The 13,059-nt window shown below is 50.6% G+C and overlaps 1 protein-coding gene across 2 annotated transcripts in view; it reads left to right on the forward strand.

The window, feature by feature from the left end:
• Positions 1-480: 480 nt before the first annotated feature.
• rims1b (regulating synaptic membrane exocytosis 1b) overlaps positions 481-13,059 on the forward strand; it is a 92,472-nt gene continuing 79,893 nt past the window's right edge. The window contains exon 1 of one of the 2 annotated variants that reach the window (XM_064315826.1): positions 481-1,346. In XM_064315826.1, coding sequence (XP_064171896.1) covers positions 1,180-1,346 — 167 coding nt within the window. In that variant the 5' untranslated portion in view covers positions 481-1,179. The remainder of the gene's footprint in view (positions 1,347-13,059) is intronic. The other variant, XM_064315837.1, reaches the window with a different exon arrangement.

Here is a 13,059-nt window from a genome sequence, read left to right on the forward strand (position 1 = left end):
GTCCACATGACATCGATTTTTATCTGAGCTATTTTTAAGTAATGTGTTTAAAAGGTGTTTCTCCTTGCCGGGCATTTATTGATGCCCACTCGATGGTTGGTAATATAACTGTCTGTGACTGTGCAGCACCTACATTATAAGCACGACGACAAGCTGTTCGACTTGGCTAGTCAACGCGCTTTTGTACCAAGAACGTGTGCGACAGAGCTTGTTAATTATAACGGAGCTGCGTAAACGGAACCTTCTTATAGGGAAAGTTTTGAACTTGTAAAACAAGGATTACAACTGCAGATCTCCCGATTCAGTTTTTCTTCTTCAGTTTTCACAACGCAATCATATTGATCCGTCGGAGAACAGCTACGGAAAGTTCCCCTCGTTAATATCTTGAATGAATGAAAGGCAGAGAACACGACGATGCGAACGCGCTTTTGAAAAATGGGCTCCTGCCTTCGCCGGCGTCTCGGCCCTCGTGCGCGAGCCCGGAGGGGAGAAGAGGTGTGTAATGCTTGTAAAAGAGGAGGCGCGTCACCAACCCACTAAAACAGGAAATGGGGAAGGGAAAATAGGCTGTGTGTGTGTGTGTGTGTGTGTGTGTGAGTCTCTGTGTGTGTGTTCGCGCATAGTGAGCCCCCCATTCTCAAATGAGCGAGCGCGCCTCCGTTAGAGGATGGCACGCGCTTGAGGGGCTGCGGTCCCATTGACTGCTCCGTCTCCCTGACAGCAGTGGCATCAGCAGCGCGGAGGCAGCGAGAGAGAGAGGGTGTGAGAGAGTGAGCGAGCGAGAGAGAGCGCGAGCGAGCTAGGAGCGCCTCGCGGACTCCTCCTAGCCATCATCCAACACCCAAGCCCAAGTCTGGTGGCGGGGACATCTTGGATCAGCCAACTGATCTCGCTTCCTTCGGCTCGTGTCACCTCCTGGCGAAGCGATGGGCTGCCCGTAACGAGTGGTGGAGGGGAGCGGCGGGCAGGCGGGGGGTGGGGGGGATAGAGAGAGAGAGGGGAGAAAAAGCCGAACAGAAACAAAAGCACAACCGTGGGTGCCCGCAACCATGAAAGGTTTGCACTGTTTGCAAGAGCTGCCGCTCTTCCCGTGGACTATGTCGTGAGGAGTGCCTTTCTTCGCTCGGATTTTCGTCAAAAAAAAAAAAAAAAAAACGACACGCCAAGGAGGGGTAAAAGATGTCCGCCTCCGTGGGGCCCCAAAGCGGCCCTCGCCCACCCACAGCGCCGACTTCCATGCCCGATCTGCCGGACCTCAGTCACCTCACGGAGGAGGAGAGGAAGATTATCATGGCAGTGATGGTTCGGCAGAAGGAGGAAGAGGAGAAGGAAGATGCCATGTTAAAGTAAGGAAAGATGATGTTGTTGTTTTCACAGACCGTTGTAGCCCCCATTCATAACCGAGGCGTCTGTGTCCTGGAGGCATATCTGTCCAGTTCGCCATCATATGGGCTATTTATCCACTACGATATAAATACACCCGCTGTTTCCCGTTAGCATTACCGTCATGCACACCCTTTCGCTCGCCACAGCCCTCGGCTACCTGAACATATTTGCGTGTACAAAGGTGACGCCAGCGGCGTGCCCTTGCTGGTGCCTCTTCCCGATAATTTACTTCTTGGATTTGGTGCCAACGAACAGGACAGGTCAGTTCCGTGGAGAACGAACTCCAAAATTACCCGATAAGAGTATTCCGTTGAGATTTCCCGCACACACATACAATCGCTAGCTACACAGTTTCCGAAGGGATGACAGATGGCGCGCCTTTAAACACATGTAGTAGCCTATGTTTCACATAAAACGAAAGGTTAACGGCTTGCTAAGCACGTCGAGTGTACACGACGTACTCCCTCGGTGGTAAAAAAAGAAAAGAAAAAAGGTGGGCCTTGGTGGTAAAATACACAGGGTGAGTAGTAACAGGTATAGCCGGAGCCGGCTGGGTAAGAAGGGGTGTGACGGGAAAGAGAAAGCCATGTAGAAAACCGCTTAGTAGATGGTTGAAGCTCCCTTCCCTTCCTTCACTAACAAAAATGTTACCCACTCCCAATTTCCCTCGCCCCATTTCGCCCCCCTCAGTTTAAACCGGAGGCTAAAAGATCGGGTAGCCCCCCCCCCCATTTTTTTGGGTATTAATATCGTTCCCTGGAGCAGCAGGTTGTAGGCTACATGTGTAGCACACGCAAATAATTGAGCCTCCCAACGCTGTTAACATCTGAACGGCGTAGACGCAAGCGGTTCCGGTGGATATTCTTCTGACAACGGCTAAAATGGAAGGACAGAAGCGTCCTTTCTCCGTGTGTGTGTTTTTTGTTTTTCCTTGAATGTTTTTCGCGATTCATTCTTTAAAAAGGAAATCATTCCCTTAAGTGGGCTCCATATTCGCTCTTCGGCGAGCGGGGTGTGGTTGACAATTCTAGCTTGGTGTAGGCCGGCACTTTCCCCAGTACATTTCCTAGACCAGCGGTTTAAATGTTAGGTATTTTACTATTGAACCATTCGTTGATTTACATACATTTTTTTAAATACAGTGGGCTGTAGAACATGCCATTTCCCCTTTTTTAAATCCCGATAACGATGTGATAAGCGCGTAGCGTGAAGGAGCTACGGGAGAAATTTCGCGTGAATTGTCATCGTGACGGAATGAACATCAGGCTATGAGTTTTTGCCAATCCTATGTGGTTTTTTCCCCTGGGATTAGCAACAGGAATAATTACGTAAACCTCGCGAAAAATGCAAAATTGTACACACCTGATTGACAGGTAGGGCTAAAATAAATAAATAAAATATTTATGGCTAATTAGACACAACGCTGGATAGGAATGCACTTCTGAACAACATGACTGTAATCCCTTATTTTTCTTCATAAAATGTTAATTCGGAGTTAATTCGGAAGTAATTACATTTTGATAGCTATAAAGTTTAGCAACATGTCAAAAGGAAAGCGTCTGGTCCAACTTTATTTTACCTAGCCTAATTTATTTTATTTTATTTTATTTTTACTTCATTTAAACTTATTTATTCATATACATTTTAAGAGACAAATATCAGGATGTAAATAAATATCGCAAAACTTGACTGACTGTCAGAGCTGTGAATTCACCGTGCACGTTCTGCCGTTTTTATTTTTCTGCGGTCTCGAAGTTTTGTTCTTTTGCATTTCGCCGCTGTTATTTCCAGGTCTGTGGTTGCTTCATCTCCAGGAAGTGCTGTATATCGGGGACAGTTTAATTTTATATGGGACAGCAACAGGATATGAATTCGTCCAGTAAATATTGTTTCCAGATACACACACACACACACACACACGGTACTACATTATTGCTATTAGCAATCTTGAAGATAGACGCGCGGGTTACTTTTAATGCGTTGTCGATATTGCAGTACAAAAATAACCTCCTTTCAGGTTTGATTTTTACATATATATTAATATTATATGATGTATTCATAGTTTCCCTTTATTAAACTACGGTGTATGCCAACAGTACATCAATGAATGCTTTTCAGGAGATAGACGTGTAATCTATATGTAGCCTGATCAGTTCGTGCTGTATATCAACATGACAGAGAAGTAAATTATTTAGGTGGCAGAGTCTGAAATAGGTGTTGGACATATTTCCCAATTCTTGTTCGCATGGATATAGGCTGTATGTACCTTTCAGTGGAGAGAAATTACATCTGCTCAGCGAATCCACACGTCTCTGAAACATATCTCTGTAAACACTCTCTGTAAACACTTAAATTTACAAAGAGTGTTGTTTGACTCTATTGCTCTCATATTTGGGGAGAGAGAGAGAGTGGAGAGAGAGAGAGAGAGGCACAGGGAGAGAAAGGGGAATAGAATGAGCAAGAGGGAGAGAGAGAGGAAGAATGAGCGAAAAGGAGAAAGAGAAAGCAGTTTTTTTTTGTATTGAGAGAGACCTTTACTTCATGGACACTTAGAGACTCTGCCTCTCTGTGAACTTCTGAGGGGCTCTGCAGACTTAATCAAAGGCAGCTGCTGCCATTGTGCTGGGTGGTGTGCAGGGCCAGGTCTGTGTGCGGGTGACAAGGGCGGCCGCCCGGGGCTCCATTCATGTGTCCCCCCCCCACGTCCACCTTTCCCCCCATCCCCCTGGTCTGAAGTCACCAGCCCCCCCACCCCCACGTCCACCTTTCCCCCCATCCCCCTGGTTTGAGAGTCGACCCCCCCATCCCCCCTTCGTCGCATCCCCTGGTCTGAGAGTGGGCCTCCCTCCCCCGTCCCCCGTCCCCCCGTCCCCCCGCCCCCGCCGCCCCGTCCCCCGGTCTGCAGGCTGGCCTGGGGCTCAGAGGTCAGAGCCGCGCCCGGTGATGAACTCCCCATCATCGCTGGGCCCGAAGCAGAGCCCCTGCCTGTGTAACTATCAGCACAGGAGCCCTCTTATCAGCCCCAGGAAGGGTGAGCAAACAGCCAATGGGGCGGCGGGGGAACTCCAGCAGCTGCTCCTGGGAACTCAGCAACTGGGCCTGATAAGCTGATCCCCCTCTCTTCCTCCTCTTCCTCTTCCTCCCCAGCACTGAGAGACCCAGAGTAGGCCTGTTAGGCTGGCCTTCAGTCCTGGGCGTGGGGTTAATGATTGTCCCGGAGACAAGGTCTTGGGAAGCAGGCACCTGTTCCCGCATCAAGGCCTCCCCTGGACAATGGGCACCAAGGCTCTCTCTGTCCCCCCCCTCCTTTAGTACACTCTATGGGCTGGGAAACCAGTCTTAGTCCTAAACTAGGTCTCCCCCTTTTCAGTGGATACCTCCATTGGGGAAACATTTTAATCCAAGACTAGGCTTAATCTGGGAAACAGGCCCTATGGGCCGACACCCTTGTTTTGCACATGCTCGGTTGGATCAAGGTTGGATCTTACATGGGAATGCCTCTGATAGGGCAGGCGTGTTCCGTGTTGAATTTAAAGGGGAGGTGAGAGACCACCCTCCTTATGTGTGCATTAAAGGGGAGAGCAGAGATGGTTACAGGCACAGATGGGCTCATACTGCGGAAAGTGCCATGGCTTGTAATCGAACCCCTGGCCGGGGTGGGGTGGGGGCGGGTGGGTGGAGTTTGTGAATAAGGCTTCTGAGGCATCCAACCCCATGAAGCAATCCACACGTACATCAATGTACTGATGAGGTTGACCAATCACTGGCCTTCTTTGCGATAGCTTATGCTATTCCATAAGCTGATAACCCTGCTCGTGATAAAAAAAAGTACAGATTGTTACTGTGCTGTGTGATGACAGGAGCAGTGTGGGTAAAGTACAGTGGCCGGGTTCCATTCAGCATGTAAGCCACTCGCCACCACTCCTCATAGCTGCCTGGGATGGTTACCTGGGAACGTCAAAATATCACTTTATTTAAAAAATCAGAGTAGACACATTAGTTTGTTTAACTTAACGTATCATAAGCTTTCAGTCCTTTTTGACCTGCATCAGAATGATAAGGCAGTGGTGTTTTTAAACGCAGTTCTCCACTGATCATTACTTTCGTGAGGTTTGGCTGGACCACGTCAACTTTCTTCACACACCCCCCCCTCCCCTCCCCCCACCCTTTCACTGCGTGACATTTCCACTTCTACGCACCTGCCACAGAGGCCTCACCTTTCCTGGCCAGCAGCATTTCACAGGCACATTCAGACTCTCCACAAAGGCCGTCGCCTGCTAAGGAGGCCATGAATTTTTCCTTCTGTGCTTCGAATAATTCGCTCCTCCTGCGGCGACGCCCGTGGGGAGGAGGTGGCTGGAGGGCAGACAAAATCTAGGGGCGCGTAAGGACACACCTGGGGGGGGGAGGGCAGGGCGGGGGGGGGCAACACCGCCAGCTGTCCAGGTGCTTTCCTTTCCAACTCCATCATGTGGCAGTTTAGTTCTGGACTCTCGCTCGGACGACCGTGGCTGCCAATTGGCTCGTTTCACCCATGTGACCTTGCCAACCACAGCCCCTCAACAAGCAGCACCTCCTAACGCTGAGAGTGACTAACCCCAGACCGCTAACACCTGCGCGCCCGAAGGCCAGATAGCACATAGCACGTCCTCATAATGAGACCTCATATGGTGGCAAATACAGTAAGTAAATCCTCCATGTGAAAGCTTCGGACGCTCAAACGCTCCAGAGGCGAGGTTGTCTGTCTGAATTTGGGGAAAGCCGTCCCGACGCGATCGATTACGCCGGACGCTGCCGCTGCAGACGGCGTTACCGAAATGCCACGGATGCCGGTCGGTTAAATGCCAGATCCGGACGGGGAACGGCGGGGTTCCGCACCGGACCCTGCTCCTCGGCGCGTTCTGCACTGGACCACCCTGCTCCTCGGCGCGTTCTGCACTGGACCACCCTGCTCCTCGGCGCGTTCTGCACCGGACCACCCTGCTCCTCGGCGCGTTCTGCACCGGACCACCCTGCTCCTCGGCGCGTTCTGCACCGGACCGCCCTGCTCCTCGGCACGTTCTGCACCGGACCACCCTGCTCCTCGGCGCGTTCTGCGGCGTTCGGGATTTCTCAGCATTTTTGGAAAAAGTTTTTCACCGTTGTGTGTGCTGCGTGTCAGAGCGGCAGACACGGTGTGTGCGTCGGGATCAGGGAACTACGAGAAACGAAGGCAGCTCTTTCTCTCCTTTTACCTCCTGCTCTGTCGTTCCCTGGCACTCCTCCTTTCTTTTATTCCCTCCGTTCCAGTGCAGCCTCTCCAGCTAAATGCACGGGCCTCTCAGACATTATGCTACAGAAATACTTGCCATTGTAATAACATTATCATCCATCTATCCATTATTTATACCCGCTTATCCTGGGCTGGGTTGTGGGGGGTGCTGGAGCCTATCCCAGCATGCATTGGGTGAGAGGCAGGAATGCACCCTAGACAGGCCGCCAATCTATTTCAGGGCACACACACACACACACACCATTCACTCGCCATTCACTCACACACTCATACCTATGGGCAGTTTAGTGTCTCCAGTTAGCCCACCTGTGGGAGGAAACCAACGTGGACACGGGGAGAACACGAAAACTTTCCAGACGTGTAAAATCCAGGTCCAGAAAGTAAAAGTCCTCTCCAGTATTTTATTACGATCACCTGGATTTGCTAATTGGCACAATTCTTCAGCCAGGAGGTAGAACTAATTGGTAAAAATCAGCTGAGTTCATGGGTGGAAGAAACACGTGGCAGGACTTTTGCTTTCTGACCCCTGGACTTGTGTCGCCCAGTGTGAAGAATGTTGGGGTACCGACTGTCCTTGTAATGGGCGTTGGTGTTGCCTGTCAAAGGCCCAAGTGTGTGGTGTAGGTTGTTATTGGGTGAGTCTGAGGAGTGGTGAGGTAGGTTAGGGTTAGGGTTAGTGGTGTGAGGTATGATCGATGTGAGGGAGGTTAGGGTTAGGGTTAGTGGTGTGAGTGTTATTGGGACTCTGAATGCTGAGTGTGAGGGTTAGGGTTAGGGTTAGGGTTAGTGGTGTGAGTGTTATTGGGATTCTGAATGCTGAGTGTGAGTGTATTAGCCTGATGCTGTGTGGTTGGGTTGGTTAGTGTTGTAATGGTTCAGTGCTGTTGAGTGGCAGGTCAGAAGTCTCAGTATTCTGATGGCGAGTTAGGAGTAGAATTTTTGATTTTATTTTATTTTATTTATTTATTTCCAAGAGCGTAGTTGCAGGAGGAGAGGTTTTATTGTGGTAATGGCTCTCTGTGTTAGCTAGAGATAGGGGTGGTTGGGACCGAAGCGATTGGGGGTTAGTTAGGTATGTGCAGGTATGGTCTGGTGAGGTAGGGTGGCAGGGGAGAAGGTCAATGCTGGTGTAGGGAGGAGTGTTTGTTTGTGTTATGGCTCTGGTTGGGATGCGGACCATGCGCTGCGAGCGTTACAGCATCTGCGACTCTTCGAGACGAGCAGGAGTGAGGAAACCACCTTTCCAGAACACGGCCCGCAGCCAACACCCGTAGATTTTTTTAGGCCCTGTCTGGATCGGCGCCTCATCACCCGAGAAGCCACCCACCCCCCCCCCGCTCAAAATACAGCAGCGAGGCCAAATCACCTCTCTTGGATGTTTGTAGAAATTACTCATATTTTGTGGCCGTGAGGCTATTATCTCTAAAAAAAAAAAAATTTGAAAAATGTTCCTCCTTTGCGGCTGAGTTTTGTTTTTAACGATTTTAAATTACTTTTCATCAGTTGTAATAGTTTTTAATGCTATTGATTTTGTTTTGCTGGTGTTTATATGTTTTATGAATAAAATAAAAAAACTACTGCTAATGATTAGGTGTTACTTGTTGGCTGGGCATATTGTAAGCCAGTAGAGCTTACTGAATTTGAATTGGAATGGTTTCTACTGAGCTTATTTTTAGAGCAATACTCATTAAAACACTGTGGTCAGATTCCTTTGTTCTCTGGGCTGCCACGCACCCCAGTTGTAGCAGAAAAGCTGTTTTGTTGCTTTTCTCTTCATCCTGGTCAGTGATCCAAAATGAAATGTCTTCAGGGATTTGGTGACACTTACTTTCTCATCTAGTTCACTTCATGCCCATAAAGTCGATCGCGTTATACGCTATGCACCCAAATGTGGGCCAAAACATCGCTGATAAATCGCCAATTAATGTCGAGCTTGAAGTCAAAGTGACTGTGTGCTGCCATCTTCTCTCTTGGCACTGTAAATACAGCCAGATAAATCTGTTCGGGACAGGCCTGGTGTCTCCAATGCAACGGCTCTACCACTGCTCTCTGTCTTCTTGTACTCACCCTGTTCCGGTGTCTTCTAGCAACTTATTTTCATTGTGCAGATATGCACATATCCCAGTGAGCCTGTTTATACTGTCGGACTTCTCTTTATGTACACTGACAGTTGTGTTTGTGTTAATCCTATCAGGGCCCTGTGTAGTCTTGTGGGGTCTTATTCTGTGATATGTGTACACTTGTAGGGTCCTATTCTGTGATATGTGTACACTTGCAGGGTTCTTTTTCACGATGTGTACACACACAGGGCTCTGGTTTTTCGAGTGTGCATGCTAGTTCTCTGACTGTGTATGTCTATGCTTTTGTGTTCTCTGTGTGTCCTGCGCCCATGCAGATACCCCTTCTCCCCCCTTTGTGTGAGGGCCATTATTGTGCCTTTGTGTGTTTTCTTCCCCATTATTACTCCTGATGCTGCAGCATTATTAGCAGCCATTAATAACTTGGCGTTGTGGGGACAGTTGGCATAAATAAACGCTCTTCCTCAGGTGCGAGGGCTGGTGTTCTGCGAGGGGGAGGGGGTTTGGAGGGAGGGTGTGCTGGCTAGCTCCAGCTCCCGCTCGCCCCCCTCCAGAATGCTGGCCCGCTGGCCCCATCCCCGTTTCAGAAAAGGGAAAAATGTCAACGTCCCCCCCACCCCCCCTTGAGGGGACTTCTGAGGCCTGTGGAAATAAGTACTATATGCCACGCCTTTCAAATATTCATGACGGTCATGGCCGAGCTGCAGACGCCCTCTGCCTGTGGAGCAGTGTACTGCAAGGGAGAGGGCAGAGGCTGGGGCCCCCAGAGCCGGCCAAAGGTGTGGCCGTGTTCTAGAATGCTGAGGATTAGACGGGGGTGGGGCAGGCGTGGTCCTGTTCTAGAACGCTGAGGATTTTAGGGGGTGTTGGGTGGGCTCGGCTGTGTTCTAGAATGCTGAGGATTAGACGGGGGTGGGGCAGGCGTGGTCGTGTTCTAGAATGCTGATAATTAGAGGTGGTGGGGGAAGTGCTAAGGAGCTTGGGCGTGTCCGTTTTTTGCAACTTGACCTGGGCCTTGGCGTGTCTCAGGGTGCATTCTGGGGCTGTTGGTGAATTGGCGTCTGCTCCTTTACGCAGAGATGCAGGAGCCCTCTGAAACGAATAGGCGAACACACAAACTCGTGGGGGGGGAGCTCAGGGGTTGGGAATCTGGGGCAAAGCGGCGGGCGACGTGGGGGGGGGGGGGGGGCGGGTTCCTCCAGCGGCAGGGCGGGGCGGAGTGCGGATTCCAGAGCTCCGGAGCGCCGGTTTTCCGTAGTCTTCCGCTCGGCGCTCCCGCCCGGAGGGCATTTCCTGTCCAATATCCTGCAGAGGGAGAAAAACAACAACAAGCGAGGGGAAAAAAACAACTTTACACGGGGAGGCAGCAGACGATCCCTTACCTCTCTCGGCTCGGAGCATCGATCTTTTAAAAGCTGCCCAGCTCGGCCCCGCCCTCCCCGCTCTGCGTCCCTGCCTCTGATTGGCTGGCGCTGTGGCTACATGAAGGAGGCCTGTTCTCCTGCTCTGGAGCGAAGTTCCCAGCCTGCCCTTCACTAGCGTTCGACAGCCCTGAGCGGCAACGCGCAGCCGAGCAGGAAGTGGCCTGTAACGGGGGCGTAGGCCTCAGGTTTTACACGCCGAGGGCGAATCTCACGACCGCACGCTCTGCTCCGAAACGTTAACACGTTTTGAGGGAATGGTGAGGGTGGTGTATTTTTAAAACTGAGAGTAGCTGAAATTGGTTTTTATTTTTTTTACCATCATTGCCCAGCAGTTCACTGCCGGCAACCATCGACTAAACAAGCGGTCTCTCTGGAGATGATCTTTTCTTATTGTCACAAAATGCTCTCTCTCTCTCTCTCTCATTCTCTCTCTCTCTCTTCTCTCTCTCTCTCTCTCTGTGCATGCGTGTGTGTGTGTGTGTGTGTATACACACAGGAATTTAATTTATTTGCTTTTATGTCCTATTTCTTGCTGTCTGGACATTTTTAAGGACCCTGATTTTGTGTGTTCCCCTTGTAGGGCCTCCTCAAATATTTAAATGTGTGAATTTCACAGAATTTCTCAGAATTTGTTCTTTGTCGTTGAGAAGGCCTGAAAAATGGAAGCAGATAGTAAACCGGTCAGTATATCCAATGCAATAAACAGCTACATTCAAATTCAAATTTTAAAATACTCACAAGTTTGAGCAGCGTGTCTGAAACAGTGTTTGTTTTGGGTGGGCGCGGTACAGGAAGCACGCAGACAGAGTCCATTCGTGATGATTGACGGGCAGTTTCGGTTCCCTGTTGTGACACCCAGAAGGGTTCCCCTGATAGCCTGTGACACCGCCTGTCCGCGTCGCGGGCCTGAAGTGCAGGTGACCCAGATGGAGTCCGACATTTTGGCCCGGGTTCGGGCTTGGTCAGCAACCACGGCAACACGTGCGTCAGGGTGATGTGCTGCTCCAGATCACTCTCACTTCAACAAAATCCGTTCGTTTTTTTGACTTGACTGCGAATCTCACTGCTGCTGAACTCTGTCTGTCATAGAGGCACAGCGGAATGTTTCAAACTGTGAAAAAAGTTCACAGTTCTCCTCGTTTTTTATTTATTTATTGTGTTTGAAAGGAAAGCCAGCGGTAATGACATGCTGAAGGGAGCTGGAGATCTGATGCGAGTTCGTTCCCGTGTCTGTCTGTTTGAGATTTCCTCACAGGGGAGAGGATTTTGATCTCTTCCGCTTTCAGGTCAGCTGTCAGACTTCCCGGGGTTTCAGAATCGCACCCGTCTGCGTACGTCTGCGCCCGTATGCGCACGTCTGCACCTGTATGCGCACGTCTGCACCTGTATGCGCACGTCTGCGCCCGTCTGTGCCTGTCTGCGTACGTCTGCGCTCGTCTGCGCTGGTACGCTTACGTCTGCGCCTGTCTGCACACGTGTGCGCAGTCGCAGTGGTCAGCCGCAGCCGGATTAGCCCGGAGGTTAAGCTGAAGGAACGGGGAGGGCGACCGGGTCACTGTGAGTGTCAAAGACCGCACGCCATTCGCTCAGCACAAAGCAAACAACAAAACTACCGGAAAAAAACGAAATTAAAAACATCAGGCTTCGGTCAGCTAACGCTCGGTGGCCAGCGGGGATTTGTGCGCTCTTGCCAAGCCCGCCACCCCCGCCCTCCCCCCAGCCAAAAAAAAAATGAGGAGCTCGTGCAACTTAAGCTGCCAAGCCATCATATGCTACCTGCCAAGGGACAACAGATTAAATTCTGCACGATGGTGGCTAATTCTGAGCCAGTGAAATGGCTGTACGCGGTCAGTATCGGGGTTGGGGATCGATTCGGATTTTAATTCTGTCGTTTTGAGAAATGAAACAAACTTCCATTCATTTGTTTAAAATGAATCCCCCCCCAGAGAACATTGCGGACATTCCTTGCAGCTCATTGGTTGAATTTCAGTCCACTTCCTGGATTAACCAAATTTTTTAAAATGAACCAATCTGGAAGCCTGGTCGGAGTCGCTTGAGGACATGCCAGCTGCCACCCCGTATCGCCTATCCTGTATCCCACAATCCCCCTCTGCAGCTGCCACCCCGTATTGCCTATCCCGTATCCCACAATCCCATTCTGCAGCTGCCACCATCGCCTATCCCGTATCCCACAATCCCCCTCTGCAGCGGCAGGGTCCCCGCTGGGGAGCGACTGAGGTGAAGCAGCAGCGCTGGCCCCCGGGGGGGGGGTGGGGGGTGTCGGGGGGGGGGGGGTGATTCAGGTGTCAGGGAGGAGAACGACAGCTCCTCTTTGGAGACGGGGGGCTCTCTGAATGTGTGTATATTAGTCAGGATCCTCTCTCTGGGGAAACAGACGCAGTGCTTGTGGGAGACCGCCCCCCCTGCCTTCTTGCCCTTTAGCGGCTGCCTGACGCGTTTCGCGGCTATCCGCCGCTCGCCGTGCCGTTTGGCGAATCCGGGCCTCGCCGTCGGGCGTGTCCGCGCGGCGAAGACTTTGGAACGGCGAGGCCCTTCGCTTCGCTAGCGTTGAAAGCCACGGCTCTCCCGTACTGCTCTCCACACACAAACAAACATGTTTGCCAAGGTTGCCTTTCTGTGAAGATAAACAAAACATTCTTCTCAGCGCAGCCAAGGGTTTGAAGGTTTCGACGAGGGGGGGGGAAAAAGTTAAAGCTGAATTATGGATCAGGGCTGAAAATAGATTCGCACTTGGAAGCAGTTCCTGAAATATTTAAATATTCACTTTGCTGGCTGCTGTTGATGTTCTATTTCTGTTTCTTCTTTTTTTTTTCATTTTACATTTTTGCACGCATTTAATTTCAGTGTGTTAATTGGAGGTGCATATGAACAGCTCGTC

This window comes from Anguilla rostrata, chromosome 2 (assembly GCF_018555375.3).
Source record: "Anguilla rostrata isolate EN2019 chromosome 2, ASM1855537v3, whole genome shotgun sequence".
Classification (NCBI taxonomy): Eukaryota; Metazoa; Chordata; class Actinopteri; order Anguilliformes; family Anguillidae; genus Anguilla; species Anguilla rostrata.